Source organism: Panulirus ornatus, chromosome 52, assembly GCF_036320965.1.
Source record: "Panulirus ornatus isolate Po-2019 chromosome 52, ASM3632096v1, whole genome shotgun sequence".
NCBI lineage: Eukaryota > Metazoa > Arthropoda > Malacostraca > Decapoda > Palinuridae > Panulirus > Panulirus ornatus.
The window spans coordinates 14,745,047-14,772,415 of NC_092275.1; the positions used below are offsets into that span (position 1 = coordinate 14,745,047).

Consider the following 27,369-nt stretch of genomic DNA (forward strand, 5'->3'; position numbering starts at 1 on the left):
TTCACATCATCATGTTTATTGACACTAGAATAGAACAAGCCATAACTTCTCACTCAAAGCCTCAAGCACTAATCATAACTAACATATCTACCTAGCTCAGATGAACAGTAAACTCTCACACATAATTAGACCTCCATATAAATCAAGTAAAGACAGTTTTCCTATAATAAGTCCAAGTCCTTCACATATTCCGGGACAGTTTATGCAGCAGATGATCGTATGATGGTCGCCAGGTGTTGACAGCCACCATCTGCTGTATACTGACCTTATACCAATAATCTTGCAAAGGTAAACAAATGATAATGTTTACAGAAACAGTTGAGGAAAAGCAAAGTTATTATAATTATCAAAAGTCTTACAAGGTAAAGCGATGCCAAGCTGTAAACATAACAACAACAAATAAATCCAAACTTTCATATTCTAATAAAGGAAAACGATATATGTTGTATACTGATTGATCCTTTCTAAGCTATATTAGGCTGACTGGCTAACTAAAATTTTATCTCTCAGTACAAATGACAACAAAGAGAAAAAAAATCATCTCCATCTTCTGAAGCAAATAGTTATGACGGGAACACATCCCACAGAGGCACCATCATCCGTGGCCAAGAAAGACACGGAGGATAGCGTTGTGTTGCTACAACTGTGTCGAGCAAATCCTGTGTTTAGAGCCTGGGTTGCCGCTCCTAAATGCGAGCAGCAAACTCAGCGAGGAACATGTTGTGAGCGACGGGGCCGCACAGATCATAGTTCTGGGCGTATAAGTGTAGGTCGAAGCGAGACCTCCTCTTGAAGGTCCCAGGGAAGGGCACGAACTCAGGGTCTTCGGGAGGGAACTCCTCGTACAGGTATATTACGTACCTGTGGACCCCCGTACCCTCTGGTGGTGTGGGCCTCGCGTACTCTGGTGAAGAGGTAACACTAAACTTTGAACATCACCGAATGTCATGATAACGAAATATTTCACATAATACGTACGGAACATTATTGAAATGAATGTTGATAAATATGAGAAATATCAAAAATGCTTAATTCTAATGAAGGTTCAAAATTTCCAAGACCTAACCACGGGACAACACACATCTTTAGTGCAGGTGAGGGGTTATGAGAGACATCTGGAATCACCTACAACCCAACCATCATAGTAGTTCACTAACATCTCTGGTGCAGGTATTACATGAAAATTTAGGTTCCTACCTGAACTTTGATTTATTCATATTATTCATCCATGACCATGATGTTTCACGTACTTACCCACCACGCTAGTGCCAGTCAACTGATCTCCAGACAGTAAATCTTTCCCCTGTTATGGAAAAATAAGACATTATTTACAGCGCCAACTGTACAAACTCATACTTTGCCAGAAATAAATTTGAAAAGGTCAGATTACATTTCTAAAATGATGTGTACAAATGACTAAGTTGTCGTGACTGTTGTAGTTGGTGGAAATGTAATACCTCCAGTGAGAGCAATGTCTCACAACTTAACATCATTATTTTCTCTCAAATCACATTTCTAATATTATCTTTATAAATAGAATAAAACACGTTACCATAAAAGCTTTATAAACGTTTCACTATTCCATGTAAGCTAACCTTCAATGCTTTCTCAGAATGACCCATCATCATACACCCGTCATACGATGACCCATCATCATACACCCATCATACAATGACCCATCATCATACACCCGTCATACAATGACCCATCATCATACACCCATCATACAATGACCCATCATCATACACCCCTCATAAATGAATTAGAAAGGTATGTTAGCAGCAGTAGACCAGCTGGTCCTTCCCGGGCTGGTGGTGGGAGCGGTACAGATCAGAGCGAGAGATAAGCTTGGTCAGAGCAGAACAACAAACAAGATTTAAGGAGAAATGAATATCTGTACACCTTATGTGTTACGCAGGAGGCGCACGTACTGTCAGCCGTGAACACGAAGCAATGTCTGGTCTGTTCCTAAAAGTACCTATGGTGCTGCTTTCAGCAGCGTTAAGTGGTACATCAGTCCAGAGGGGGACTGGCGGAGCCAGGGGAGGGAAGGTGGAGCCAGGGGAGGGAAGGTGGAGCCAGGGGAGGGAAGGTGGAGCCAGGGGAGGGAAGGTGGAGCCAGGGGAGGGAAGGTGGAGCCAGGGGAGGGAAGGTGGAGCCAGGGGAGGGAGGACGTTAGTGGTGGCAGGTTAGGGGTGACTAATGGTGTTAGTTCAGGTTGTTGGGTGTGGGAGGTGTTACGTTAACGTGGCTTATGGTCTGTGATGGTGGTCAGATGATGATGGTCAAGGCTATGTTGCACCAGCACGAGACCCACGTGAGTGCTCACCGAGATGCCAGCACGCAGCAGGTGGAGGTAGGCCTGACCATCAGTGTGGCCGGGGGCGTCAGGATCAACCATCACCAACGTGTACGTCTTGAGCTGCGAGGAGAAAAAACACGAGGCATTACATCTCTCAGGTCAGGTCTGCCATTGATCACAGCACACAGTGGAGGAGGTTCATAATGTTACCGAAGACGGCACGGACAACTGAGTGAACCCAGCCTAGGCCATGTCATTAACACTCTCTCTCTCTCTCTCTCTCTCTCTCTCTCTCTCTCTCTCTCTCTCTCTCTCTCTCTCTCTCTCTCTCTCTCTCTCTCTCTCTCTCGTACCGCAGCTGTAGACCACATTCGACCACACATCAAGACAATGTTCTCCCACTCGATCTCTCGAGGTTCTGCTTGAGGGCAGTAGGTAGGGCATCGTGTGTGTGTGTGTGTGTGTGTGTGTGGCATCTGTCTTCAACAGGCTAACTAGACCTGTCTGGTTCTGTGATGCCACACCCCAAGAATGACTGGTGACCTGAAATAACCTCATTGTCAAATGACGATCGCTAATGTTAGCGACTCGACCCCGAGCATACCTGCCTGATATAGAAACGCTAACTGCTGCATTATGGGAACGTGCGTCTTTTTCCCCACACGGCGAGTGTACCGGCACGAGAGCAGCAGCCTTGGCTGCCAGTGACAGAGACGACGACCGAAAAATGTCGAACCCTCGAGCAGGTCGACTGTCACCGCGGCCATGCAGGAGAACAAGGATACTTCACGAAGAAGAATGCCGGGCTCTGGTGACAGCAAAGGGCTGCACGCAGGCGTATCCTTCCAGACTTGTCAGCTACAGTGCATGAGGATATTCAGCCATGTTCTTTCAGTCTCTGAATACCGACGTCTGGTTCAGCCAGGCAGTGGCGTGTGTACCCACTTGTTTTCCTTGTCAAACCCCTGTTCCCCGGGCAACCCGTGCCCACATACATCTCAATCACCTGTGCCCATGAATCACTCAGCATCTCATTGTCCACATCAACACCTCCGCTGGGAACAATACCTTAAGGTCGGGTGATCGCCTTGACAGATGGAAGGCGATAGTGGGAGAGATCTTATCCACACTCATGTTCCGTGCGACCATTGAGGTTTAGACCTACCTGTTCATATACGAGGCTGTGTATGTGTGTGTGTGTGTGTGTGTGTGTGTGTGTATGTGTGTGTGTTCTCTGTAGGCAAGGATGATGAAGATACAGCAGTAGTGGTAACAGATTAACATCTGTTACCACTACTGCAGGTACTGCTCCCACTCCCTCGCAGTGCAGGAAACACAACACAACACAACGCAACACAACACAATGTTTCTGTTGTAACAGCTTGCATAATACATGTGACAAGCCTTGGCTGCAGTACGAAGTTCCACCTTAAAGCCAGCAGGTGGCATTTCAGTGTAAATATAACCACAAAGATAAAGATTACAAATATTGATCAACCACTTCCTTCACCAGACCCATGACACAACACCAAAACATTGTCTCCTCTGCTCTCCATCTACTTATTTAGGCCATTTTGTAATGACGAACTGTAGTACGTGGGAGTGTTCAAGCTAATCCTTCCTGCGGGAGATGTGGCTACAATCATCCTTTTACATCACCGAGTAACAGGAGGAGAGGGAGTCTAGCTCAGGGATGGAGGTGAGTGGGAGCAGACACGTCAGCCATCCACGCTAAAGATGAGACACACACACATACTGAGCCTCACTAACACCAGCTGATGTAACAATAATCGTCAGGTTCATAACAACGGGAAAAGATCGTCCACGACACACACACACACACACACACACACACACACACACACACACACACACATAAACGGATGACAGTTAATCTGGTAACAAAAGAAAGTATATGAGCGAGAAATGTACTTACGATTAACAAATAACTACGAGAGAGAAACAGACAGACCGACAGAGAAATACCCTATGAATGTTGTGCCATGAAAGACAAACTCTAACCTGCCAAATTTTGCTTTGAGGAAGAGGAAGAAAAGAATGTCTACGACATCTTGTCACGAGTGAAATAACCATGAGATGTTATCATGATGATAAATCTCTGAGTATCAGCAATAAGAATATTACGTAAAAATACCATCCTTCCAGCAGCAGGACACACCTGGTCTGGACCAGGCAGGTGTATGGGACCAGAGTATCATCTGGACCTGAACCCTCCCTCCTCATAACACAAATTAATGACCAACCATCTCTCTCAGACTGCCCTCATACCTTCCATCTCGGTTCTCATTCATCCAGTGTTTCCATCTCCCTACATACCTAGACTCCCTCACTGCACATGTTACCCTCCATATAGGGACAAATCATGGTTAGTATCTTTTCTGTTACTTTCAACTTTCCTTACGTCATATCTTCTGTCCTCTGCTTCCATCCTCCCTAGTCTCATCCCTCAGCTCTCTCCAGCCTGCATTTTGGGCAGAATCTAGTCGTAAGTACCGTAGATATTCTTTCCCTGTACGTCATGTCGTCAACACTCGCAAGTACTCCTCTCTCTCTCTCTCTCTCTCTCTCTCTCTCTCTCTCTCTCTCTCTCTCTCTCTCTCTCTCTCTCTCTCTCTCTCTCTCTCTCTCTCTCTCTCTCTCTCTCTCTCTCTGCCATACTAGACAGACATAGACATCGCCTCTCGGCGTTACGAGACACGTCCTAGCAAGAACGGCCTGAGGGCAGTCGGCAACAAGAGCTGTATCCCTCCTGTAACACCAGACCGGAACGTGTGACGACCGACCTACTGCCATATGACGTCACATTTCATAATACACTTCATCTAGCGGCCGGGGGGAGAGGGGGGAGGGAGGGGGATCACCTTTTAACCTTCTGTATTATATCAGTTACAATGTTGTCGTTTAATCTTAAGTTATTTCACTGTCGTTTGAGAGTCACTTATCACTTACAGGGCTTCTCTCTCTCTCTCTCTCTCTCTCTCTCTCTCTCTCTCTCTCTCTCTCTCTCTCTCTCTCTCTCTCTCTCTCTCTCTCTCTCTCTCTCTCTCCAACACCACACACACACACACACACACACACTCTTTTTCTCCACTCTTTTCCCTCCCCTGCGCAAGCTTAAAGGTAACACGAGACGGAGACAACCACCTTAAAGGTGAGCGACCACAGTACTTTCCCGAGCTCAGCCCAGGAACAGGCGGCAGCAGCAGCAGGGGCGAGGGGCCAGGCTGACGTGAGGGTAAATGGAGGGTAGGGTCATGCACAGGTAAGGCAAGGTGGGGAAGTGTAGGGTAGGGTCATGCACAGGTAAGGCAAGAAGCTCAGGCGAGGCACATTAAGGAGACAGGTCGAGCTGTGAGGAGGGTGTGGGTCAGGCGTACGAGGACGCGCCATCTGGTGAAGGGAAACAAGTTTAGGTCAGGTGGAAACTCTGGTGTGACCATCTGTGGTCGAGACACCCACCTGCTGGGTGTTGATCACATGGCAGCACATGAGAAGGATATGTAGGGAACATGAGGACGGACGACCTGGGACCAGGTTATGTGCTGCATGACGGCAATGGTGTCCCGGGGCCATGAGGGCAGTGGTGTCCCGGGGCCATGAGGGCCGGTGGGCGGGGCAGGAGGTAGGACGGGTGGGTGGGGGCGGGGCAAGGGAGAGCAGGTCAGGACGAACCTGAGTTGTGAGAGGAAACCCCAGAGGTTCGGGGGATGAGGAGAGGCGGGGGAGGAGGGGAGCGGGGAAGGACAACTAGAGGTCAGGTCAGGTCAGGTCAGGACAGGGGGGAACGACTGGTGGGTGGGGTAGGGTGAGGGGGGGATGGACAGTGGAGGGACAAGCACAGGTCAGGGTGACTGTGGTCAGGTCAGGCAGGACCTACCCCCAGGTTGTGACCAGGAACGGGTAAGCGGGATATCTGGCACAGTATAACAACCAGTATAACAACCAAATGTTCAACCTTGTCTTATAAGGGGACATTCCCTTCAAGTACGTGACCTCTGTCTTACTGGGGAAATAAATCCATGAATCATTCCCTCCATGATCATTTAACACGAGGCCATTAACTTCCCCGCCCTAGTAATACGAGGAAAAAACCATTCCTCCTCATCAGTGTAACAAGATTCATTGTAGGTAAATGAAAGCTTTGCTTACGCTGAAGGTAATAACAAATCCGGGAGGCGCATGGCCATTGGCTGGCTGGCTGGTGACGTCACGCGCGTGGGAGGGTTCATTCACAAATCGTGACGCAGGTAGTCCCGAGTAGTGACGTCAGGGGCGTGATCAATACAGGCGGGCGGGCGGGCGGGCGGCGGCGCTGGTGCGGCCCCACACAACCCTACTACTACCCCACTTTCATTCACATTCTTGATTCTTCCCTCTCTCTCTCTCTCTCTCTCTCTCTCTCTCTCTCTCTCTCTCTCTCTCTCTCTCTCTCTCTCTCTCTCTCTCTCTCTCTCTCTCTCTCTCTCTCTCTCTCTCATCTTTGACCACTTCCAGTCTTCCTCTCCCCATACGTCATTCCTCGCCTCTGTATTTCGTCTGCCATTTAACGTTACCCTTTTCTCCAGGCTGGGTCTGTCCTCTGCCCTCCACCCTCCCATACCTGACACCTTCACCCTTTACCACCCCCTACCCCAACCCACCACCCCTTAATCCTGGGCTATTCTACCTGGCTGGTCATACACGATATATATATGTGTGTGTGTGTGTGTGTGTGTGTGTGTGTGTGTGTGTGTGAATATCAACACCGTCCACCATGCTCATGGTATCAGACAATAACTGCACATATAGTAAGAGCAGATAAGGACAAACATCAAGAAACTAGCACGTTTGTTATGTAGTTAGGTTTCTGGCGTGTCCACCACCTGGGTCATTAAGGTCAACATCGTCAACCAACAACCGAAGAAGCATATGAAGTACTGACATGTAAGATCATCATCACATTCCTCTGAGATCATCATCACATTCCTCTGAGATCATCATCACATTCCTCTGAGATCATGCTATACGTCAAGTGACATGTATGAGAAGAAGGTAAACACAAGTATACCCCAAGTTGATCCTTAATACGAAAGACGTTGCTCATAATGTTACATTAGCCCACACCTCACGGCAGGCAGCACCATACAGACTGCAGATATGTGTGTGTGTGTGTGTGTGTGTGTGTGTGTGTGTGTGTGTGTGTGTGTGTGTGTGTGTGTGTGTGTGTGCCCGGCCTCCTGCTGCACACCGGACCATTTCCCGCTCTGATGCCACGCTGACCCACACACCATCTCCTTTAACCTGGATCCTGCAGCCACATCTCATTCATCCCAAGCTTGACCCCCGTCCCATACCTCTCCCGCTCCACCAACCCAATTTAAACAAACTCGTTCGATACAGAAGGTGAGGATGACCAGGGTGACATACTTGACCCAGACTGGGCCGACCTCTGACCCGAGACATCGTGGATGACGAGGCAGCGTAGCGGCCAGGCGGGCCGTGTTACTAGGCCGGCCAGCCAGGCCCGGGCTCACCTCCTGCTTTCATTCATACCGGCATCAATTATGCTACGTCATCGCTCCTCTCCCTCATATTTACAGGTTACTGGTATGGCTGGGGCGAGGGCCTTGCCAGCCGTGCCACAGAATGAGTGAGCGTAAGGTGTTAGTAGGCCGGCCTGTGTACAGGTGACTGCAGCTCTCGCGTGTTCATTCATAACTCGGTTCATTCATGGTCGCCTCGGTCGTGCTCTTCACCCACTGTATTTACTTGATCTCATTTTTGAATGACCGACTTGCAGTGGAGTCACGCATAAGTTGTACCCATCACACGTCTCTACTGACGTCCACCGAATCCTGCAAGTTGTCGTTAATGCGAGAGCCGCTCTTCACCTCGCCATCATGTCACTCTGCCCAAGAGAATATGTTGTTATCACAGTCATGTGTGCCATGACTCAGTCACACGGCATGTTGATAGGTCTGTACCATTCTTGGCAGTCAGCCATGAGGGAGTACCTCGCTGGTCAGCACTACAGTACTGGCCACTCGTTCTCCCTCGTTCACTGGAACGTCTGCAAGGGAGAGGAGAGGACGCGATCAACTCCCTCCATCAGAAGTCAGTGATACAAGTTGCAGTGTTGTAGTCAGCAGGGAAATTGTTTAGGTGCTTACATTACACCTTCCAGTGTCTGCTTCCTTCTCTGGCTCCCAGCAAGGCCACGTAAAAAGCTACAACCTGCGACACTGAGTAGTAAATAAACTGAATTGGGTTGACGTCGGTCACTTGGTACTTGTATGTCGCATCCAGCTTAATACTGGTGACCAGAGCCTGGTTCTGACCACAGGGAATTACGAGCCACCACCAGGGTCGTGAAGGTCAATGACATTGTTCACCACAGCTTGGCTCTGCACAAGGTTGTGTGATCACTATATATGCATCCCACGCCACAGCATAAGACCCAACACTATTTAAAGAGCATCACTTGTACTATAAACAGAATTGTACAGATTAGAACAGTCAGTGAAGTATGGCACAGAAAAAGACAAGGCTTGAAAAGAGGATGGACGCTATCGGCAAAAACGCTGCTTATATGAAGAGAGAAGAGAGAGGAGGTAACAAATACCTGGGTCATCAGCCACCCCCAGTGCCATAGTAACATCAGAGAAAGGTCAAAGGTGCACCCGTGCCATGAGTTGAAGGTGAGGGGACCGAGTGAGTGGACGTGCTGGGATGTGTGGGTTTGGGGAGAGGCGTGAATGAAGCGTGGGGAGAGGTGCGGCCTGGATGAGGGGAGATAGAGAGCAACTAGGCAGGGACAAGAGGAGCCCGTGAGAGGCGTAGCATGCATGAGGAAAGTACTGAAGGGAATGGAGGGAAGGCTGAGGGGGAAGGGGTGGCCTGGGTGATAGGAAGCGAAGAGGCCTAGCCTGGGTGAGGGGAGGTGGTGAGAGGCCTAGCCTGGGTGAGGGGTGCTAATGCATGGCAGGAATCAGGTGGTGAGGCGAGGAGCACACGAGGGAAAGTTGTGATAGGCGTGGCGTGGGTGAGGGAGCATCTGCTGGCTGGAGAGTGGAGACAGTGTCGCGTGGTCAGGGGTGTCATGCTCTGAGCCTGGAAGGGCGTGAGTAAGGCTGCATGATGAGGGGCGTGAGTGAGGCTGCATGATGAGGGGCGTGAGTGAGGCTGCATGATGAGGAGCGTGAGTGAGGCTGCATGATGAGGGGTGTGAGTGAGGCTGCATGATGAGGGGCGTGAGTGAGGCTGCATGATGAGGGGTGTGAGTGAGGCTGCATGATGAGGGGCGTGAGTGAGGCTGCATGGTGAGAGGCGTGAGTGAGGCTGCATGGTGAGGGGTGTGAGTGAGGCTGCATGGTAAGAGGTGTGAGGGTCGGAAAGAGTAGAAGCGTATGATATCAGTTAATAAATGGGTGGGTGATAAAGAGGCGTGGGTGTAGGACGAGATGAGAAGTGAAGGAAAGCGAGCGAGAGCTGGCGGCGGCAGAGGACGTGGGAGGGAGGCAGGTGAGAGCCAAGGTCACCGGTGAGTGAGAGGAGAACATGACGCGCAGGAAACAGATAAAGCAGAGAGCGGCATCCAGTCACCCAGGCAGCCCAGCACCCACCCTACGTACTGCACACGACGCCACCCAACATGTAATAAAGCACTATGTTATCAGCGGCACGTTAGCGCAGCAGCAGCAGCAGCAGCCAACACTTTCAGTATAGCATTATATTCCCAGCTGTGAAAAGCTGAAAAAAGGAGGAAAAAAAAAACACATAACAGAAGCTCCTGCGCTGAAGAGGATACATCCATATTATATAATGAGTAAGTAATGTATACATCCTAATATGATAAGTTCATTGGGAAAACAGAGAAATGTTTGAAGTAGATACCAGGGTATTAGGCTCTGTGCTATATGAGCGGCTCCCACCCTCTGTAACAGCAAGTGGCAGGTAGATGGGTCTTGCCACACACTGTAACAGCAAGTGGCAGGTAGATGAGTCTTGCCACACACTGCAACAGCAAGTGGCAGGTAGATGGGTCTTGCCACACACAGTAACAGCAAGTGGCAGGTAGATGGGTCGTAGCACATAATACAAGGGCAAGTGTGATGCAGATAGATAGAGTACAACACATCAAACAATATATACAGTAAGGAAGTCAGGATATCACATGATATACAGATCATAATGAAAATCTTCAAAGAAAATAGTTCTATTTCTAAGCCGTTCAGCAGACAGGATCAGAGGAGCCACGAAGCTGGTGCACCGCCCGCCCCAAGTACTGGTGCGCGCAAAGGCAGCGGTATGCACAGAGTGCCTGGCGGAGGCACGATGGCTTTTAAACTGAAATGATGACTGATGAAACGGGTAATCTCGCACTCAGTTAACAAACAAACCTCCTCAGGCAATCTCGATGATGAAAAACCACAACTCGTAGTGTATATAAGTAAAGTTCTACACACAGTGGAGCTCCGTGGCAGCATAGGACATGGGGTACGTCGTACGTTATCTAACAAAGAAGAATGAAAACTCAGCACCAGAGTAGCGGAGGTCGTGTTCCCTATGAATGGATCAAGACAAAGTTCACTACAGTGTTATGAAGGTAAAAGGTGACGTCAAGGTAAGGTGTATGAGGTATGGAAGTGGATATGTACACCAGACATGAGGGTTCAGGAAGGTGTGAGTACACCAGACATGAGGGTTCTGCAGAAAATGCTCAGGATGAAAAACTGTATCGGTCGTATATGGACTCTAAAAAAAAAAGCTTATATCAAAATGAAGTCGGAGGAGGATTTTGAACGATTTGAATCTTGATTTTCTGTTAAGACTGTAAACTGATCATTTACGAGTGGAGTGATGGAGTAAATGAGGCTACGAAACGGTGGAAGTCAATATGAAAGTCACGGTTGTAGAATTCATCATGGCTTCATAGCATTCTTATGGCGTCAGTAACACGTCAGGTGAGTGATGTGGGATGACAGGGGTACGACTCTCCTCACCTACCAGGCGCTGATGAATAATCTGTATACTGAATTCAAAAGGAATCTAACGGAGGGTAAACAGCTCCGATGGCTGGAAATCCCTAATGTGCAGAGGCAATCTAAAACAAACATGACAGAAATGATACAAACATCAAGTTATAGATGATCGATGGAGAATGGTAGAGGAAAAATGCGTGGAGAGGGGAAACACAGCGGGGGCTCTCGTTTTTAAAGAGGACCAGGACAATAACCAAGCCAAGGAAAGGTGGAAGGTCATTATCGATGGTAGCATGGAGGAGGCGTTGGTGGGTGGAGGAGCACGTGATTAGGTACGCCGTGAGTACGGCTGTCTGAGGAGAGGCAGGCGTACACGAGACAGGGTCCCGACACGAGGCCCTCCACCACACACACAGAGACGCCGGCCACAGCTGATGCCTTTCAGTGGATTCGCAAGGTTTGTGTCACCAACCAAGGCGGGAACCTCCTCAGGCCAACGCACAGCAAAGCTTGACAGGCCAACGCAAGGCAGAGAGATACAACTTACGAATAATTTCCCATACGAGGAAGCGAAAGTGAGTCTTACAACACATTACAACAAACGTTCTATTTTCTTACTAAATCTAATTTTAAACGCGCCCTTCATGCACTTATGACTGGGCTCATGATCTGAAAAATAACAGAGCAAGTGAGTGATCAGGGAAGCAGAACTCCTCGGCCAACATGTCTATACAACATCAGTCTTTGTTACTTACTGGATCAGCCTGGTGGTAGGTGACGGCAAGCATGGTCTTCAACATTTCCTTGTCATACAGACCTCCACAGCTCTCCAAGGTAACCTGTGATGAAAAGGATACGTCAACCCTCCAGTGTATCTTGTTAGGTCAGGAGTAAAGAGTCCACAGCATATATCGACTTTTATGGAAACTGTGGTGCAGAATGTTACTACTAAACATAAGATACATATGTTATGTTTGCTGATGTACCGGGAACACTATATCATAGTTGGTGGGCCTGGCAGTCCCTGGAAGACTCGTCATAACGCAGGATGCTGTTCAGTGTTGTGGAATTTCAGAAAAAAAATTTCCCCCACCATCACCACCACCGTCCATTGAGTGACGAAGGTGGCTGAAGGTAAATGTCATGTACGTGCGAGCTTTGTAAGGTCAGCGTCCTCATTTACAGGTTATCATATTAATGAGAAATAATGGTATCAAGAATACAGGAAATTTACAGACGAGTTACAAGTACAGAAGTAAAAGTATCCAGGACTGCCCCTGGATTTTGAAATAAGAACACAGCTTTACAACATCCTTGGGGGTTGGGATCAGGGGACTGGAAGCACTGACCTCCTCTCGTATGGCTCTCTGAAAGCAGGAACTGCAGCCAAGCCAGGAATCTTCCTTCATAATGGGACAAGTCGCGTTCCAGGTGCTATCTTGCTAGGCGGCAGGATCGTAAGGCATGGGGTATATACCTCCTGCTGCCTTACCTTATCATACACACATTATTTCCTCAAATGGTAAACCAAATCATTCATCTTGATCTACTTTACATGGCAGAATGTAGCACTATTTAACTTCTGACATTATCTTCCTTATGACCACATTATATTACCTAACCTTGCTAGTCACTCTTCCAGGTAATTCTTGCTGAGATTTCTTTCGAAGCTTCAAAAACGTTAGTAAAGCAAAACTTGTGGGAAGTAAAGCAAAACTTGTGGAAAAGTAGTAAAGCAATAATACTTGGAAGGGCAAAGCTCTATGGCGGGAGTTAAACTGACTTTCCACTAAAGACGTACCCAGATAAAGCGACTATCGCTACGGCTGCTATAAAGTGTGAGCAGCTTCTGCCTAGTCTTCTGAGTACAGCTTTCCTTCTGTACAGAAAGTCGTCTGTCATACAGCCAGCATGAACGGTTTGGAGTGAACCTGACCCACTGAGGAGTCAGCTACGTCGACCTCCCGGCCGGTGGAAGGAAACTCACCTGCTCGAAGATGACCGTGAGTTTGGGATCATCTGTGCAGCGCCATGATGGTTGCTGAAGCTGGCAGCGGGAGGCGATGGTGGCCCTCTCACTACACAACACGGACCCCACCACCAGCAGCGTCACCAGGGTCTTCACGTACTCCAGCGCCATCTTGTGTCGCCTGTGGATGAGATTTTGACACATTCAAGTACCATGGCGAGGCTGTATCATTCCCATCAAAGAATTTCTCACTCCTATGAATCCACATTTCTCTGCAACAGGATGTAGAGCAGCCTTGGGCCGCAGGCCACTCTGGCGTGAACCCTGGCCAACACCACAACTGTTTCTTAGAATGAGTTCTGGTGTTACCCAGGACCCATCCCAGAAACTCCTGCTCTGCTTCCTGTATTCATGAGCTGTGCTATGATACCCCAGGATGAGTGACCGATGGTGAGAGGTCACCATCCCAGACGGTGTTGACGCTGCTTCCTACATACGTCAGATTACTCACAACAAGAGGAGGAGGAGGAGGAGGAGGAGGAACCTTCTTTAGTCTCATTATTACATGCAGTTAACAGTGTCAGTGCTACAAAATAAAGCACTTCCTCTGAGTTTGTTTGCTGGTAGATCACCGAACAAAATAAGGTAATAACTAACATATCCATGAGAGTGTATACGTAGGCACATATCAAACAATTTTCGCATTCAAATACCTGAGCATCAGTCTCCGTCAGATAGGATAAAATTCAGTAGAATTAACTTCAATTTCCCGAGAGAAAGATGAAAGACAACGATCCATGCCAGGCTGACCTAACCCTGGAATGGTGGGCTCTGGACTGTGCATCAACACCACCTGTGTCTCTACTGCCACAACCATACGTAGTCATAAAAGCAACCATGCCAGTCGATGCCCAGGGAAAAGTACCACAACATACGCAACCCCGCACCATTGATCACCACCTCCTACGCAAACGCTCTCTGCATATGAATTCACACTGAAGAATTTCTATTATGTAACTCCTTTGGTACCACGGTATGATGATCGACCACGACCTCTGACCCGACCCTTGGGTGTCTCAGGTCACACTCTCAACCCCAAAGGTCGTGCTCAAGGGGTTAACATGATCACAGTGTCGTCAAACCTTCACATGACCATCGTAAAGGCAGCTTCAAACCTGCGCAGAAGAGGCGCACAAACTCAGAATTTCCGTGGGCCAGCTGCAGTCTACAGCAACGTGTGGTAAGCCCAAACTTCCACACTACTCACTCAACCACACAGTACTCGCACCACACACCACGCATCACAGCCTTAACAACCACACTCTATCACTCATCAAGAGAGGCATACAAACTAGGAGCAATCAATGATACTTTTCTCACATACGTAATGATATTTCACATTCAAAGGGGCGCATTTTGGAAGTTATCTTGCCAAACTGATACCAAGTACCAGTCAGGTGTTGTAAAGGTTATCATGCCATTATATGTAAATATATACATATATAGACCTGTACACCCGCTCTCACCTCTGGCAAATAACGACAAACTTGTTTGTGCAAAGCGCCACTCAATTACAGAGGTGCGCGTCCACTGCGACCGTTTTCGCTCGATTATATCCTCGTCAGGAGGACGGGAGTGTGCCAGATGCACAGGTCATGGTGCAGCAGGCCTATCAAACTACGCCATTATAATCAATTCACACATGTACCTCACCTAATTCAGCAATCATGGGATAATGTGAGGTTTCCATTCATTCCCCCCAAAACGAACAACATTTAGCACGATGATTTACAACTTTTACTGAGAAGAGAGTAACACAGATATGCCATATTAGCGACCACTTAACCTGGGGTAGAGTCGGTCTGGCGTAGTGTACATATCATTACCGCGACGACACATATGCAGACCCTGCCCACATGAGGCAGCGCCCACGCCTCTGCTACTACCCACAGCTCTACGCTGCCCACGCACCACTGGCCGGCCACTTCTTACCTGCCTCTCCCCGCTCCGTACCCATCATGGTCATGTTAGAGATTCACGTTACCCAGGCTACACTCACCGCACGTATGTCACCCTCCACACAACCCTAACTTATGCATTACTCCATGAGGCAGGCATTCCGCCTTCCCAGTTACCTCCTCAAAAAAGGCTTCAATCATTATCATGGCCTCCAGCCAGCGCAACAAGCTTGCCTCAACTTACGCATATTCCTTGGCCATTCTTGGTCGTCCTCCCAACTATTTACAACACAGGAATGCATGACCAGCCTTAGAGCAGTTCACTTATTTGACACTCTGCGTACATTTCGTCAGCTGATGAATAACACATGAAATGTCCAGCATCACCAAATATTTTCCCACACCTGATCGTCATTTTCCGCGATAGCAAAGTAGCACCACGAACGGACGAAGAAAGGCCGCATCCACTATCATCCATTCTCTAGCTGCCATGTGTAATGAGCCGAAACCACAGCTCCCTATCCACAACCAGGCCCCAGAGACCTTTCCATGGTTTATCTCGGACGCTTCACATGACAGTCCACTGACAGCACGTCGACCTCAGTATAGCACATCGTTCCAATTCACTCTATCCCATGCACTCATATCACCTTCCTGCTTATACACACACACACACACACACACACACACACACACACACACACACACACACACATATATATATATATATATATATATATATATATATATATATATATATATATATATATATATATATATATATATATATATATATATATATATATATATATCCAATTAATTATATATATATAAATATATATAATTAATTGGATGAATTACACAGCTGTAACTTCTCCTGTTATTGAATCTCGTAAATCATGTGACAAAAAAAATAGAACAAAATATTTTCCACAGGCTGAGGCTAAACCCTGAATGAATGTTATCTACACACACGTGAAAAGAAGTCACAAGGAAAATCTACTGAGTATTTTGTGGTCAATATGAATACTAGAGTCTTGCCTTAAGCCATAGAATATATGTACACACCTACTCCAAAATCCAGGCAACCTCCATGCATCACCCACCACCCACCCATTCACCACACACACACACACACACACACACACACACACACACACACACACACACACACACACACAAACACACGTACATAAATGCAGGTATATCATATGTCCATGTAAGCCACACACTACCCAGACCTATCTGACACCCACACGTTTACATGCCCTGACAACACATCACCCACCCACACCACTACGCCCACAGTTCGAACAAACGCTGACACGCCCACACAGATACAATGCTCACATTCATGACCCACATAACACCTACAAATTCCCAGTCCACAAGATACCCACATGCTCACGACCCATACATACAAGATACCCACATGTTCAAGACCCATACATACGAGATACCCACACGTTCAAGATCCACACATACGAGATACCCTCATGCTCAGGATACCCACACATAAAATCACATATTCAAGGCATCCACACGTTCAGGACAGTCACACACGCAAGATACCTACAATATCAAGACGACCGTTCCACCCACAAGTGAACCAGCTACACACCATCCTCACCTTCATAACCACCACACAACCGCTGTACACATGTCAACAGCTGATCAACACCAGCATATGCCCAAGGAAGTCTTCCCGCCTGTCAGCCCACAGATTCGTGAGACACCCCACGCGTTCACACATCCGCGCTACATCACACGTGCCCGACACCCACACACCACCCACACATGCCCACACACCACCCACACGTGCTCGACACCCACACACCACCTACACGTGCCCGACACCCACACATACGTGCTAGACACCCACACACCACCCACACGTGCCCGACACCCACACACACGTGCCCGACACCCACACACCACCCACACGTGCCCGAAACCATATTCACGACTGAGTGCAAGCCACCAGCCAATTCAGCCCACACAATCACACCCACACACCCGCACTAGACATCCATTCATCACACAGTAAGACCCATGATCTAACTGTAGGCCATATTTCACCCACGTCCCAACACTGGATTAATCTATACCAATTTTTTCCACGAGGATTTGCCTTAAAGTGTTCCAGTTGGTGCAATATGGTACACTCTGCTCTCCTAATATGGTCTCACCAGGAGTGGATAAACTGGTTTACGACGTCACCAGCCTTGTAGTAACTCGTGGTCGCGGTAACGTAACCAAGACAGCCCCTCCGACGCCTCGCCAACTCCGACGCCAAATCTATAAGACGACGACGACTCCCTGAATTTCGCAACGACCCGTCGCTCGCCTCCGACGCCACGTATGTGCCGACCGTTCCATACATATGTGGACTCAAAGATCTGACTTTAAACTCGTCTCTTAAACTGTTATAAATATTCCCATTTGGAAGAAATCCACACGTCATCCTACGCCACCCATCACCACACATCATCCTACGCCACCCATCACCATACATCATCATACGTCACCCATCACCATACATCATCATGCCAACTGGTATATTTGTATGGTTGGCTGCCATCAGTAGTGGGACTCAATGTTGAAAGAATATTAAAAAAGAATCATAGTTTCTACCCAGCTGTTCGTCAGGCAGACGTCACCATCAGACAACAGCCTAGTGTACAGCTGTCACCTGCAACGTGTCTGACCCAGACTGCTGCTGCCATACATGCCCATCAAACATCCCGTGTGCGGCCCCCACCAGGCCCACCCCGGCCACGGGCTCTCCAGAGCGAGGTCCCGGACTTTACGTAGGTGCTCATACTGTGTCAGTGTTGACAGATGAATATGGTGACCAAGAGGCTGCATACCTTTCCTGGCAGCCATAGTCAACAGCCGCATGCGTCCACCGCACCTTCCATGAGAGGACTACAACCTCCAAACACAGGATGGCGCAGGAACCAAACACCCACCAGGACCTGACCTCCCGATCCTCAAACACGGATCATCTTTCTCATCTCCTTCAAATATGACGAAAGACATAAACCACAAGACTGGCTTTAAATGTCCAAGAAAATGCTGACGGCCATAAGTCACACCCAGAGATGATATGGAGCAGCCAGCACCTCCTGATGACAGGCCTTCTCGGCAGGGCATCTAAACAGTCGTGAGTCGTTATTTCACATGGAAGGAGACTGAAGGAGCTTCTCTGTCCACTGTCCCTCTCTATACATTACTGATCTCACTACACACATTATCAGACTTCATCTAGTACATTTCCCCCAGTGTGAGGGAACTTTACTAAGTAAGATAGGAGGAGGTTATGTCCGGTGGAGGTTCAGGCGCCACCCCCCCCCCCCCCCTCTCTCTCTCTCTCTCTCTCTCTCTCTCTCTCTCTCTCTCTCTCTCTCTCTCTCTCCCCCCCCAAGTGGTATCAAGTACAGTGATATCTTCAATCGCTCCCTCCTATCATCACGCATTTGCAGCCTTTTGAATACAATAGATCACTATCATCATAAAAATACATCCTTGCTTACTCATCGGCATTTAGAAAAAATCTACAAACTATTTCCTTTATTGTTTCCTTAGGAAAAACCAACAAATCCCATGTTTGGTCAAGACAATACAAGCTTCACGAGTTTTGAAAACACTACCTTGCCAGTCAAGCAAGACCTTACATGTATACATTAGAAGGTTGACAGCAGCCTCACCTGCATTCCCGAGGAAGTCAATTTCATTTCTCAAATTCTCCACAACCTCTGCCTTTACAAGCAGTGACAACCCTGAACCACAACCTTCCTGCCTGTAAAGGTAGTGTTAAACCTGAATCTCATTTCAGTATAGTTTTTGTGTGTGTTTTGTCTTTATTTATGATTGCGTTCCCGATCATCACACACCATACCTCACCAACCATAAACCACCAGTCTTACCTCAACCAACCATATCAACCACACCACCATGTTCTACACCATACCATCACCCACGCAACACCGAACCATCCACACATCGGGCCTGACCCAAGGGTCGTACCGTCGTGCTCTAGGGTCTTACCGTCGTACTCAAGGGTCGTACCGTCGTGCTCAAGGGTCTTACCGTCGTGCTCAAGGGTCGTACCGTCGTGCTCAAGTTTTGATACTTAAACTGCAGCACAATCAGCTGGTACACACACACACACACACACACACACACACACACACACACACACACACACACACACACACCTATCATCTTTACTGTTCAATATGACGGTCAAATAGCATCAGGCCAAGTATCAAGTCCTTTTCATTACCTGTCTACCAAATGTTCTTGCCTCGTTTACCTTACCCCACACCCACGATGCTCCAACGCATCCAAGCCACCTACATCCCACGCCCACGCCAACCAGGCTCCAACGCACCCAGGCCACCCACACTCCACACCCACGCCAACCAGACTTTAACGCACCTAAACCACCACATCCACTCCAATCAGACTCCAAGACAACCAAGCCACCCACACCCATGCCAAACACACTCCATCGTCGTCTTTCCATCACTATCCCTATCAAACTCGACACACCCACGTCAACACCGACCACACACCAACATACCTAGCCAGCCCACAACACCGTCACCACCCACACAACTTGACTTTTTAAAGCATGTCAAGGGCAAGAGTCCCCTGCTCTATACATTATAATGATCTGGTAATCCCCATTAAAATTTCTCAACGCTTGTCTCTATGTGTAACTGTTCACGCGGTCTTGCATTCCCCAACATAGAGCGAGTAATTTATACTTGCCAGCAACACTCTCCCGTTACAGGTATATTTACCGGGTTGTATGAAAAAAAAAAATGGTTAAGAAAGCATGGTGTAAATGAACGCTTCACCGTTCGTTCTCGTTTGAATACGTAAATCTAATAATGTAATCACATAAGCATATCACTTTCAAGACTTAGCAACATCAGTTTTTTTCACTAATTAATTATGCATCAGATGGACTGACTAATTCGTTCGCTCGGTGTAACAAAATTAATCTGAGAATCACAACTGCGCTATCTGTATGAATGAATATGTAACGTGTCGTAAGATTACTGAAGACATTATTAGCTCAGCCATCCTCATGTTTACAGATCAGAGTCTACATTGGATATTTTCCATTCCTGGACCATCATATGTTTCAGATTCCCTTGCATCTTAACAACCCATATGTTTCTGTATGATTTAACGTGTTAAGATTATATCAGAACCGGAAGCATCTTTATCTAACTAGAGCACTTAAACATTACCTTTTCATACTTTATATGTTCTTATAATTCAATAAAAAAATAACTGAAATTATCATTATCTGACCCCAGTGGTGAACAAACTGCACTTGAATAACTGAATTGCAGTATATACCAACCAAAAATTTCTTCTCTCTTCCATAAACGTCAAAACGTTGCTATATATAAAGTGCATCTGATAAACCTGGGCAAAATATGGCATAACAGGTTGCAGTATGTACACCACACAACACTGCCTGCTTAGCTCAATTGCCAGCTTGCTGAAATAGTGATAAAAAAAAATCATCCGTCAGAAACACGTAACATGTGCAAGATTTTTAGAAAATAGATAAACGTTATATAATATCTGAACAAAGAGCGTAGCTTTCCAACTAAGTCGCAGTAAATACAAACCATCACAAGATACGTCATAAAGTACTACAGGAGACAAAATATTAATAGCGTGATGGCAACGATGACCGAAACGCCCCTAGAACAAAGTTTTTTTTTATAGTACAAAGTGATCGAAGCTGACATTTAAGCAACAATAACTCACAACTAACTTAAGAAAAAATAATCTTCATTTGAAACTAATCATTGGTAACAGAAACCAAAACATTAAGCAGACAAAGAGAAGCGGAAGGAGGGACAGAACAGAAGTACAAAACCCTTTTGGATATTGTTCCGTGCGTTATACAAGGCTTCAGTCAGTAAGAGGACGAGTAACGCGACCGGCATATTCTTCCGTAACCCAACATGATCTGGTCTATAGACAAGCACTGGATACTGCTAATTCCTTGTATATAGGGCAACGTACACAGCCCAGAACTAAAATGCTATGAAGTATACATCTGAATACGAAGTATACAAGCCCACTTCAAAGGCAAACTAAGCAAAGAACAAGAAATACTAAGCTACGCTCAACACATAAAGAGAATATGCTATTCAGCTTAACGTTAAAAGAAGAAATCTATAAATCCAAAACCTACACGGAGATGAAGCTGTAGAGTCTAAATACAAGAAAAAGTTTTTAAAGCCTTACTTTAGGCAAAGTACAGCACTCAAGTGTAAGGACTAACTGAGGAGAAACAAGCCGGATCAATAGTCTGAGCCCGAAATAAACGCAAACACATTACGTTATCACAGTTGATTTATACCATCTCCGTCTTCGAAATTTAACCGCAGTCGAGACTCCGATATCGTCACTTTCAAGAACTTTTTCTAAGCTAACTTATTCCAGCCTACTAAACTTAACCCATAGTAATCTCACACACCTAACCTTACCTCTCCTGATCCTAGGTAAGTTACATAACTGAGACCATTTTTTTTTTTTTTCGCTAAACTAACCCTAAAGTTACCTAAACTAACCAAACTAATTCGGCTGCAAAGTCACTCTCGAAGAAAAAGAATCTTGTCCGTTTTCAGTTTCTCAACTACTCACAGTAACCATATGGGTTAGGCTTCAATAAAATGGTGTCAAAACTCGAACAGATTTAGATTGGGTCAAATTTGGCCCAGAATGTCAGATACGACGATAAATCAACAGTTCATTAAAACCCCAAACTTTGATTATCGTCAAATTACCTAAAATTAACGATGTATCATATCAACATTTTAAGTTTGCAGATAATTAGTCTAAATTCGAAAAAAAAAAAAAAACATTAACACACACTGTGCACTGCTTCCAGCTCCGTCCTTCCGCCTGTGTTTAAGTTTTATCCTTTGCCGGTTCCAACAGCCTTGCATATTTCCATTAATAAACAAACGTTTGCTGTTGACTTACTGGTTATCACAGAAGGTAAAGGTCATCAAGCCGTATTCTGTAATGAAGAAACCACTGACGCAGATATTTTTATCCACATCTACAAACTTCTTCCATTATTCTTTCGTTTTGGCTGAAAGACCTACACCATAAGCAAGCATTCAGCTCAGTGTAATATGTTCTACAATAACATTTAATAAAAGGCTTCACATCAACATTTTACACGCAATAGCTGAGTATTTGTACATCACTTACCTCGTAAAAGTCTCACCAACGAAATTAAAAATTTGATCTGGTATATATGCACTCTGGTCGACTGCCTCCATACGCGAAGGCCGGTGTCACGTGACATGGAGCAGAAAAGAATAAAATGAACGTATGAAAGAATAACAATACCCTAATGCAAAACTACTTTATCCATGATATAGAGATATAATCTAATGAAGAGTTCCACACTATCATTTATATCAATTATTTTTAGAGTATAACCAATAATGAAAATATTTTGAGAACTTTTTAATCTTAATTTGATATGAAATTCCGATGAATTCAGCTAATGAACAATCTGGACTCAATTCTTCATGAAAAGTCATACTGCATATTTGACAGACAACGATCTATATTTCGATGACAGCAAAATGATGACAAAGGTTTGTGGCTATCATCTTAGCAGGACTTTGTCACCTTCCCTCGTCCTAACATATGGGTCATTTTTTTCAAGCTATTATCGTTGAGAAAGCCACATAAAAGCTCTTTCCAAAGATCCATTTACCGGTCTAAATGGGAAAACATAATGGCGGATAAAATAAGGAGCCGAAGATAAGGGAAACTAATAGGAAAGAATCTAATAATGAATTACTCCAAAAAAATCAGAAAATATCGAATAAATCCCTATGATATATATATATATATATATATATATATATATATATATATATATATATATATATATATATATATATATATATATATATATGTATATATATATTCAAAGTCTTCAATCTTTCCTTTAACCTAATACAGGCAGGAGTCCAGTATACACCCTCCTGTCATTTAGGATGGTCAGTCTCCGCCAGTGAGCAAAACACTAACTTTTCTCGGTATTACACACGACATTCTTCCCTACATCGTCATATGAACATAGAAGTAACGAACTAGATAGGTGCCACACAACACACACTGTCACAAGATCGGGACAAGAAAAAGAATCCCTCAATAACCTATACAAACAATTCATCCACTACACTTTACACTATGCCTCTTCACCTGCTCGGTCGTCTAACCTCTCAAAATCAAATATAAAAAGTCTTCAAACCACACGCAAATGTCCACTTAGAACAATCACCGGCTGCCCAGCAACGACAAACACTCAACTCCTCACAATCAGACAAAGATCCTTCCAATTCGGTCTCATCTCAAAATGCTCGGCATTCAGTTCTGTGCCTCAACACCAGGCCCCTCCCACCCATACCAACGCATACTGATCACCATCCACCAAATAGAGATAAAAACCTTCCTTGTGCCCCACACTCCAGTAGCCTCTACATACAGATTCCTCCACCCCAACAAATTTAACACGGACAAAACATACACAACAAAATAACCCGCCAAGCACTAAAGAAACGGATTCCCAATTCAGTCTTCAGCCCACAAGGCATACTACATCCATCAGTAGCCACACTCCCCAGATAAATACGTCACAATCTCCCGCATCCGCTGTGAACATCATCCATCACTTCAGCACCACAGAAACTGTTGCAACATATCCCAGGGTTCCTCATGCCCACGATGCAACTACCATAAAGAAGACCAGCACTTAATGCTCAGTTACCCTCCACTCTCTGCACACAGTCGCACACACAACACTTTATGATCTGTGATCCAGAATGGTGAACGTGGCCAGCTTCCTGAGTGCTGCAGGCGCCTCATAAGTGTAAAGTGCACAGAAGAAAATGATAACGAGGCTCCTGCGGTGTTAGTAGGCTTTGACTCTTAAATGGGAAACGTTATAAGAAGGAAAGACGAAGGAAAGAAGAGAATTTCACAGCCTCTCTATCCATGTAAAAGAGGTATGATAACGGCCAATTCTCGTGTGGTCATTACCCAAACAAAATCTATGGGAAGCAACAGTAAGACGCGTGACGCAGGTACAAGGACACACGCAGACAGCTCTGGAGTGAAGCACTCAGAGCAAGACCTGCGGCAGAAGGAGAAGGCAGCACATGACTGTTGAGCATTAGCGTTAGGAAGAGTAAATAAACCGACAGCTTTTGATTCCATTCTCGCTACTTGGAAAGTGGACCAGGAACCAACCTAGACACGTATGTTCGCAGTGTTCCGTCCTACGCCGAATGAAAAACCTTCGTAGATTTCAATAGCTGGTCACAAGAAAAATATTTGCAGCACCTATACAGCTACCCCAGCTTTCGGGAAGCAGACTTTTTGATATCGAGTATGTAGGGTTTCCAGTGTAAAGTTATGCCCAACATGTTCGTGCTAGAGTTGAATTGTGGTGTTTTGAAACTGAGGAAAGCAATACGAGTCTCTCTGACGTAGGTGGAGGGAGATATTGCGTCTTGGCACTCATTAATTTACCAGGTTATTGCTTGCCTGTTCTGAGACGTTGCACTGGTCCAAAATGAGACGGGAGATATGTTCATTTCGATAAGAAAGCGGTCAGACTTATAAACTCTCCCAGGCTAACTTTATAACTTGACCCACTTGTTCTACGTCGCAATGTTGGTTCACTTTCCCTCTTGTATAGGTATTGCTTTGGTTTTTCTTCCCGAGAGCTGGCTGCTTGTGTACCCCTACCACTAGCTAGACCACGCACCACTCAGCAAGCTGCTGCGTCACATGATAACTATGTGGTCATCGGCAACTCAAGGGTGGGCCGTTTTGATAACTGTTTCTCTCCCTACACCTCGAAACTTTGGAACTCTCTACCCTTTCATGTCTTTCCAATTAACTATGACGTGACACATCTTCAAATACAGGTATTTCACTACTTTCAAAATTTGTAAATGCTTTCCGTTGTCTCTTCTTTTTCCCCTTCACCATTCTCTTGATATCTCTGATGTGACCTTCTGTCCGTGACTGGTGGAACTACGAAGAGGTGAAGGAAGCCCGTATCTGCCCACATTTGAAGGAAGTAGAGGAAATAGTGACATGGAAATTTTATATGACAACGTTAACATACAACTGTTCTTTAAAACAAGCTGAGTCCAGAACAAGAGAGCACAACTGGAGGACAGCAAAAGGTATAGGTAAGTATAGGTTAAGAAGGGACAACAGACTTCTGGGTTCGTGCAGCAAGCTAAGCCAAGGGCAAACGATAAGACAGCCTCCGGAAGACACGAAAACTTACACGACAACATACGAGGATAAGATAAGAGGCAAGGCCCTTTATGTGGCCAACATCTTCCCTTCCCATAACCTTTCCACTTCCTGGGGTCACGTCAACAGGTCAACTAAGACCTGAAAAGCTCACTTTAACCGCACTGTTATCACTTCATTGACAATCTCATCGTTTCTCATATTTTCAACAGATCTGGCGGAGACTGGCATCTTTCTGTCCGCCGGGTCGAGAACCAAGAAAAAATGGAGAAAGTGTTTACCTTCTCGAGGTTAGATCACGTTGGCCAGTTGTATATGTGACATAATATCATTAGACCATCAAATACCTTTTGACGTAACATGAATCTTCGCGGTTTATTTCACTTCATTCCGTTCAGAAAACATCGTCATACTGAGCTGAAGTTGTGGGTGGTTACTGGCAAGCACAAACAGCATTATTTTTAGTATAATCTAAAATCAACTGTTGTTTCTAGTCAAGAAAAATGTTCAAGCTCAAGTTGATACAGATGTTTATGAACATTGTATAATTTACTGTTTATAGAATATTCACACTGTGTGTATCACTTCATCAATAAACACAGTATCACTCTCTGGTATGGAACTCAGTGCCACGCAGATGTTACTCTCTCGTGTGTACATTGTGAAGATAAATTCGCATTTCTCTCCACATTTGTTGTCCGATTTAGCACAGCCACAGTATATGTACTAACTATCACTAGATACTCACTTCCTGGGTTAATATAACACATCAGCTCACAGGGTGAGAGATTTTCCTACCTCACTCAGTAGTGGAACAGCCAATACACAGGATGTAAAATTAGCATATAAGTACGCTCGGTTAGGGGCGTTAGTAACCACGCTCGGTCAGGGGCTACCAACACCTGTTTAATCTCGGACATTGATCTCTGTCTTCTGTTTATACACATATTCCTTTTCTTCTTCTTCTTCTTCTTCTTGCTGTGCACATGCAAAATCTTAAGTAGGTGTAATGCATTTCAATGTATATACGACTTCAAGAAGCAAAACTTTTGGCGTTTCATTTTCTGTGGTGACCCAGGCACAAAGAGAAAGTACAAATGCCAGTTAGTATTATCAGTAATACAAATACTGATGTTACTGATGCTTTGTGAACACTGATGTTGCTGATGCTTTATAAACACTGGTGTTACTGATACTTTCGTTTTGAATATGTACAAAAGAACATCTTCATTTGCAATGCAAGATTATCATAAACATTCAGAGATATTAATCACATAAAACTAAGTATGTATGTATGTGTGTGCAGTTATATCACAGTGATGCGAGGGAAGGATGACATGTATGTATGTATTTATATGTATGCATATATGCGTGTATGTTTGGCACCGGATCAAGAAATAGAATCCTGCAGCCTTGAAGTTGAAGGAGTCCCTGGGAGAGGAGCCCTATTGTGGTACCTGCAGGACTTTCTCAAGAAGGGAATCCCTAAGGTGATCAAAGATAGATACATACATACGTATGTATGTATGTATGTATGTATGTATGTATGTATGTATGTATGTATGTATGGAACCTAACCAGATTGTTGTACTTCTTGTACACATCATTGTACATAGTATATATGACAACACTGGGTCATTCTGATTGTTTATATTCTTTATTTGTATGTATGGGTTGTGGCCCCGACCTACAGACGTGGTTTAGTTGAGTACATGACCGACCTGTGTGTGTATACAGATGGCGTTGGAGGATATCATGTACGAGATATACACAAGAAATATGTTCACCTGTAATGATAATAATAAAAATAATAATAAT

General features: G+C 45.6%; 1 protein-coding gene across 4 annotated transcripts; it reads right to left on the reverse strand.

Annotated features, from left to right (window-relative positions):
- Positions 1-26,481, reverse strand: LOC139765109 (protein D2-like). Of its 4 annotated transcripts, none has more exons than XM_071692289.1 (6): positions 26,350-26,481; positions 13,271-13,433; positions 12,039-12,122; positions 2,330-2,422; positions 1,255-1,303; positions 1-904 (listed from the first exon to the last, which is right to left on the reverse strand). In XM_071692289.1, the coding sequence occupies exons 2-6, from the start codon at positions 13,421-13,423 to the stop codon at positions 687-689; spliced, it is 597 nt and encodes a 198-aa protein (XP_071548390.1). In that variant the 5' UTR covers positions 13,424-13,433; positions 26,350-26,481; the 3' UTR covers positions 1-686. The 4 variants fall into 4 exon arrangements, with proteins under 4 accessions (XP_071548390.1, XP_071548391.1, XP_071548388.1 ...); XM_071692290.1 differs by having other exon boundaries at positions 26,300-26,364; XM_071692287.1 differs by lacking the exon at positions 26,350-26,481 and adding an exon at positions 26,137-26,156.
- Between the last annotated feature and the right edge of the window lie 888 nt (positions 26,482-27,369).

Bases quoted from the DNA above. Each gene is read 5' to 3' on its own strand.
- LOC139765109 (XM_071692286.1), bottom strand. From the start codon at position 22,541: ATGGAGGCAGTCGACCAGAGTGCATATATACCAGATCAAATTTTTAAT. The intron at 1,304-2,329 runs GTGAGCACTCAC...TTTCCATAACAG, and splicing joins TGCTGCGTGCTGGCATCTCG to GGGAAAGATTTACTGTCTGG. The intron at 905-1,254 runs GTAAGTACGTGA...CCTCTTCACCAG, and splicing joins GACTGGCACTAGCGTGGTGG to AGTACGCGAGGCCCACACCA.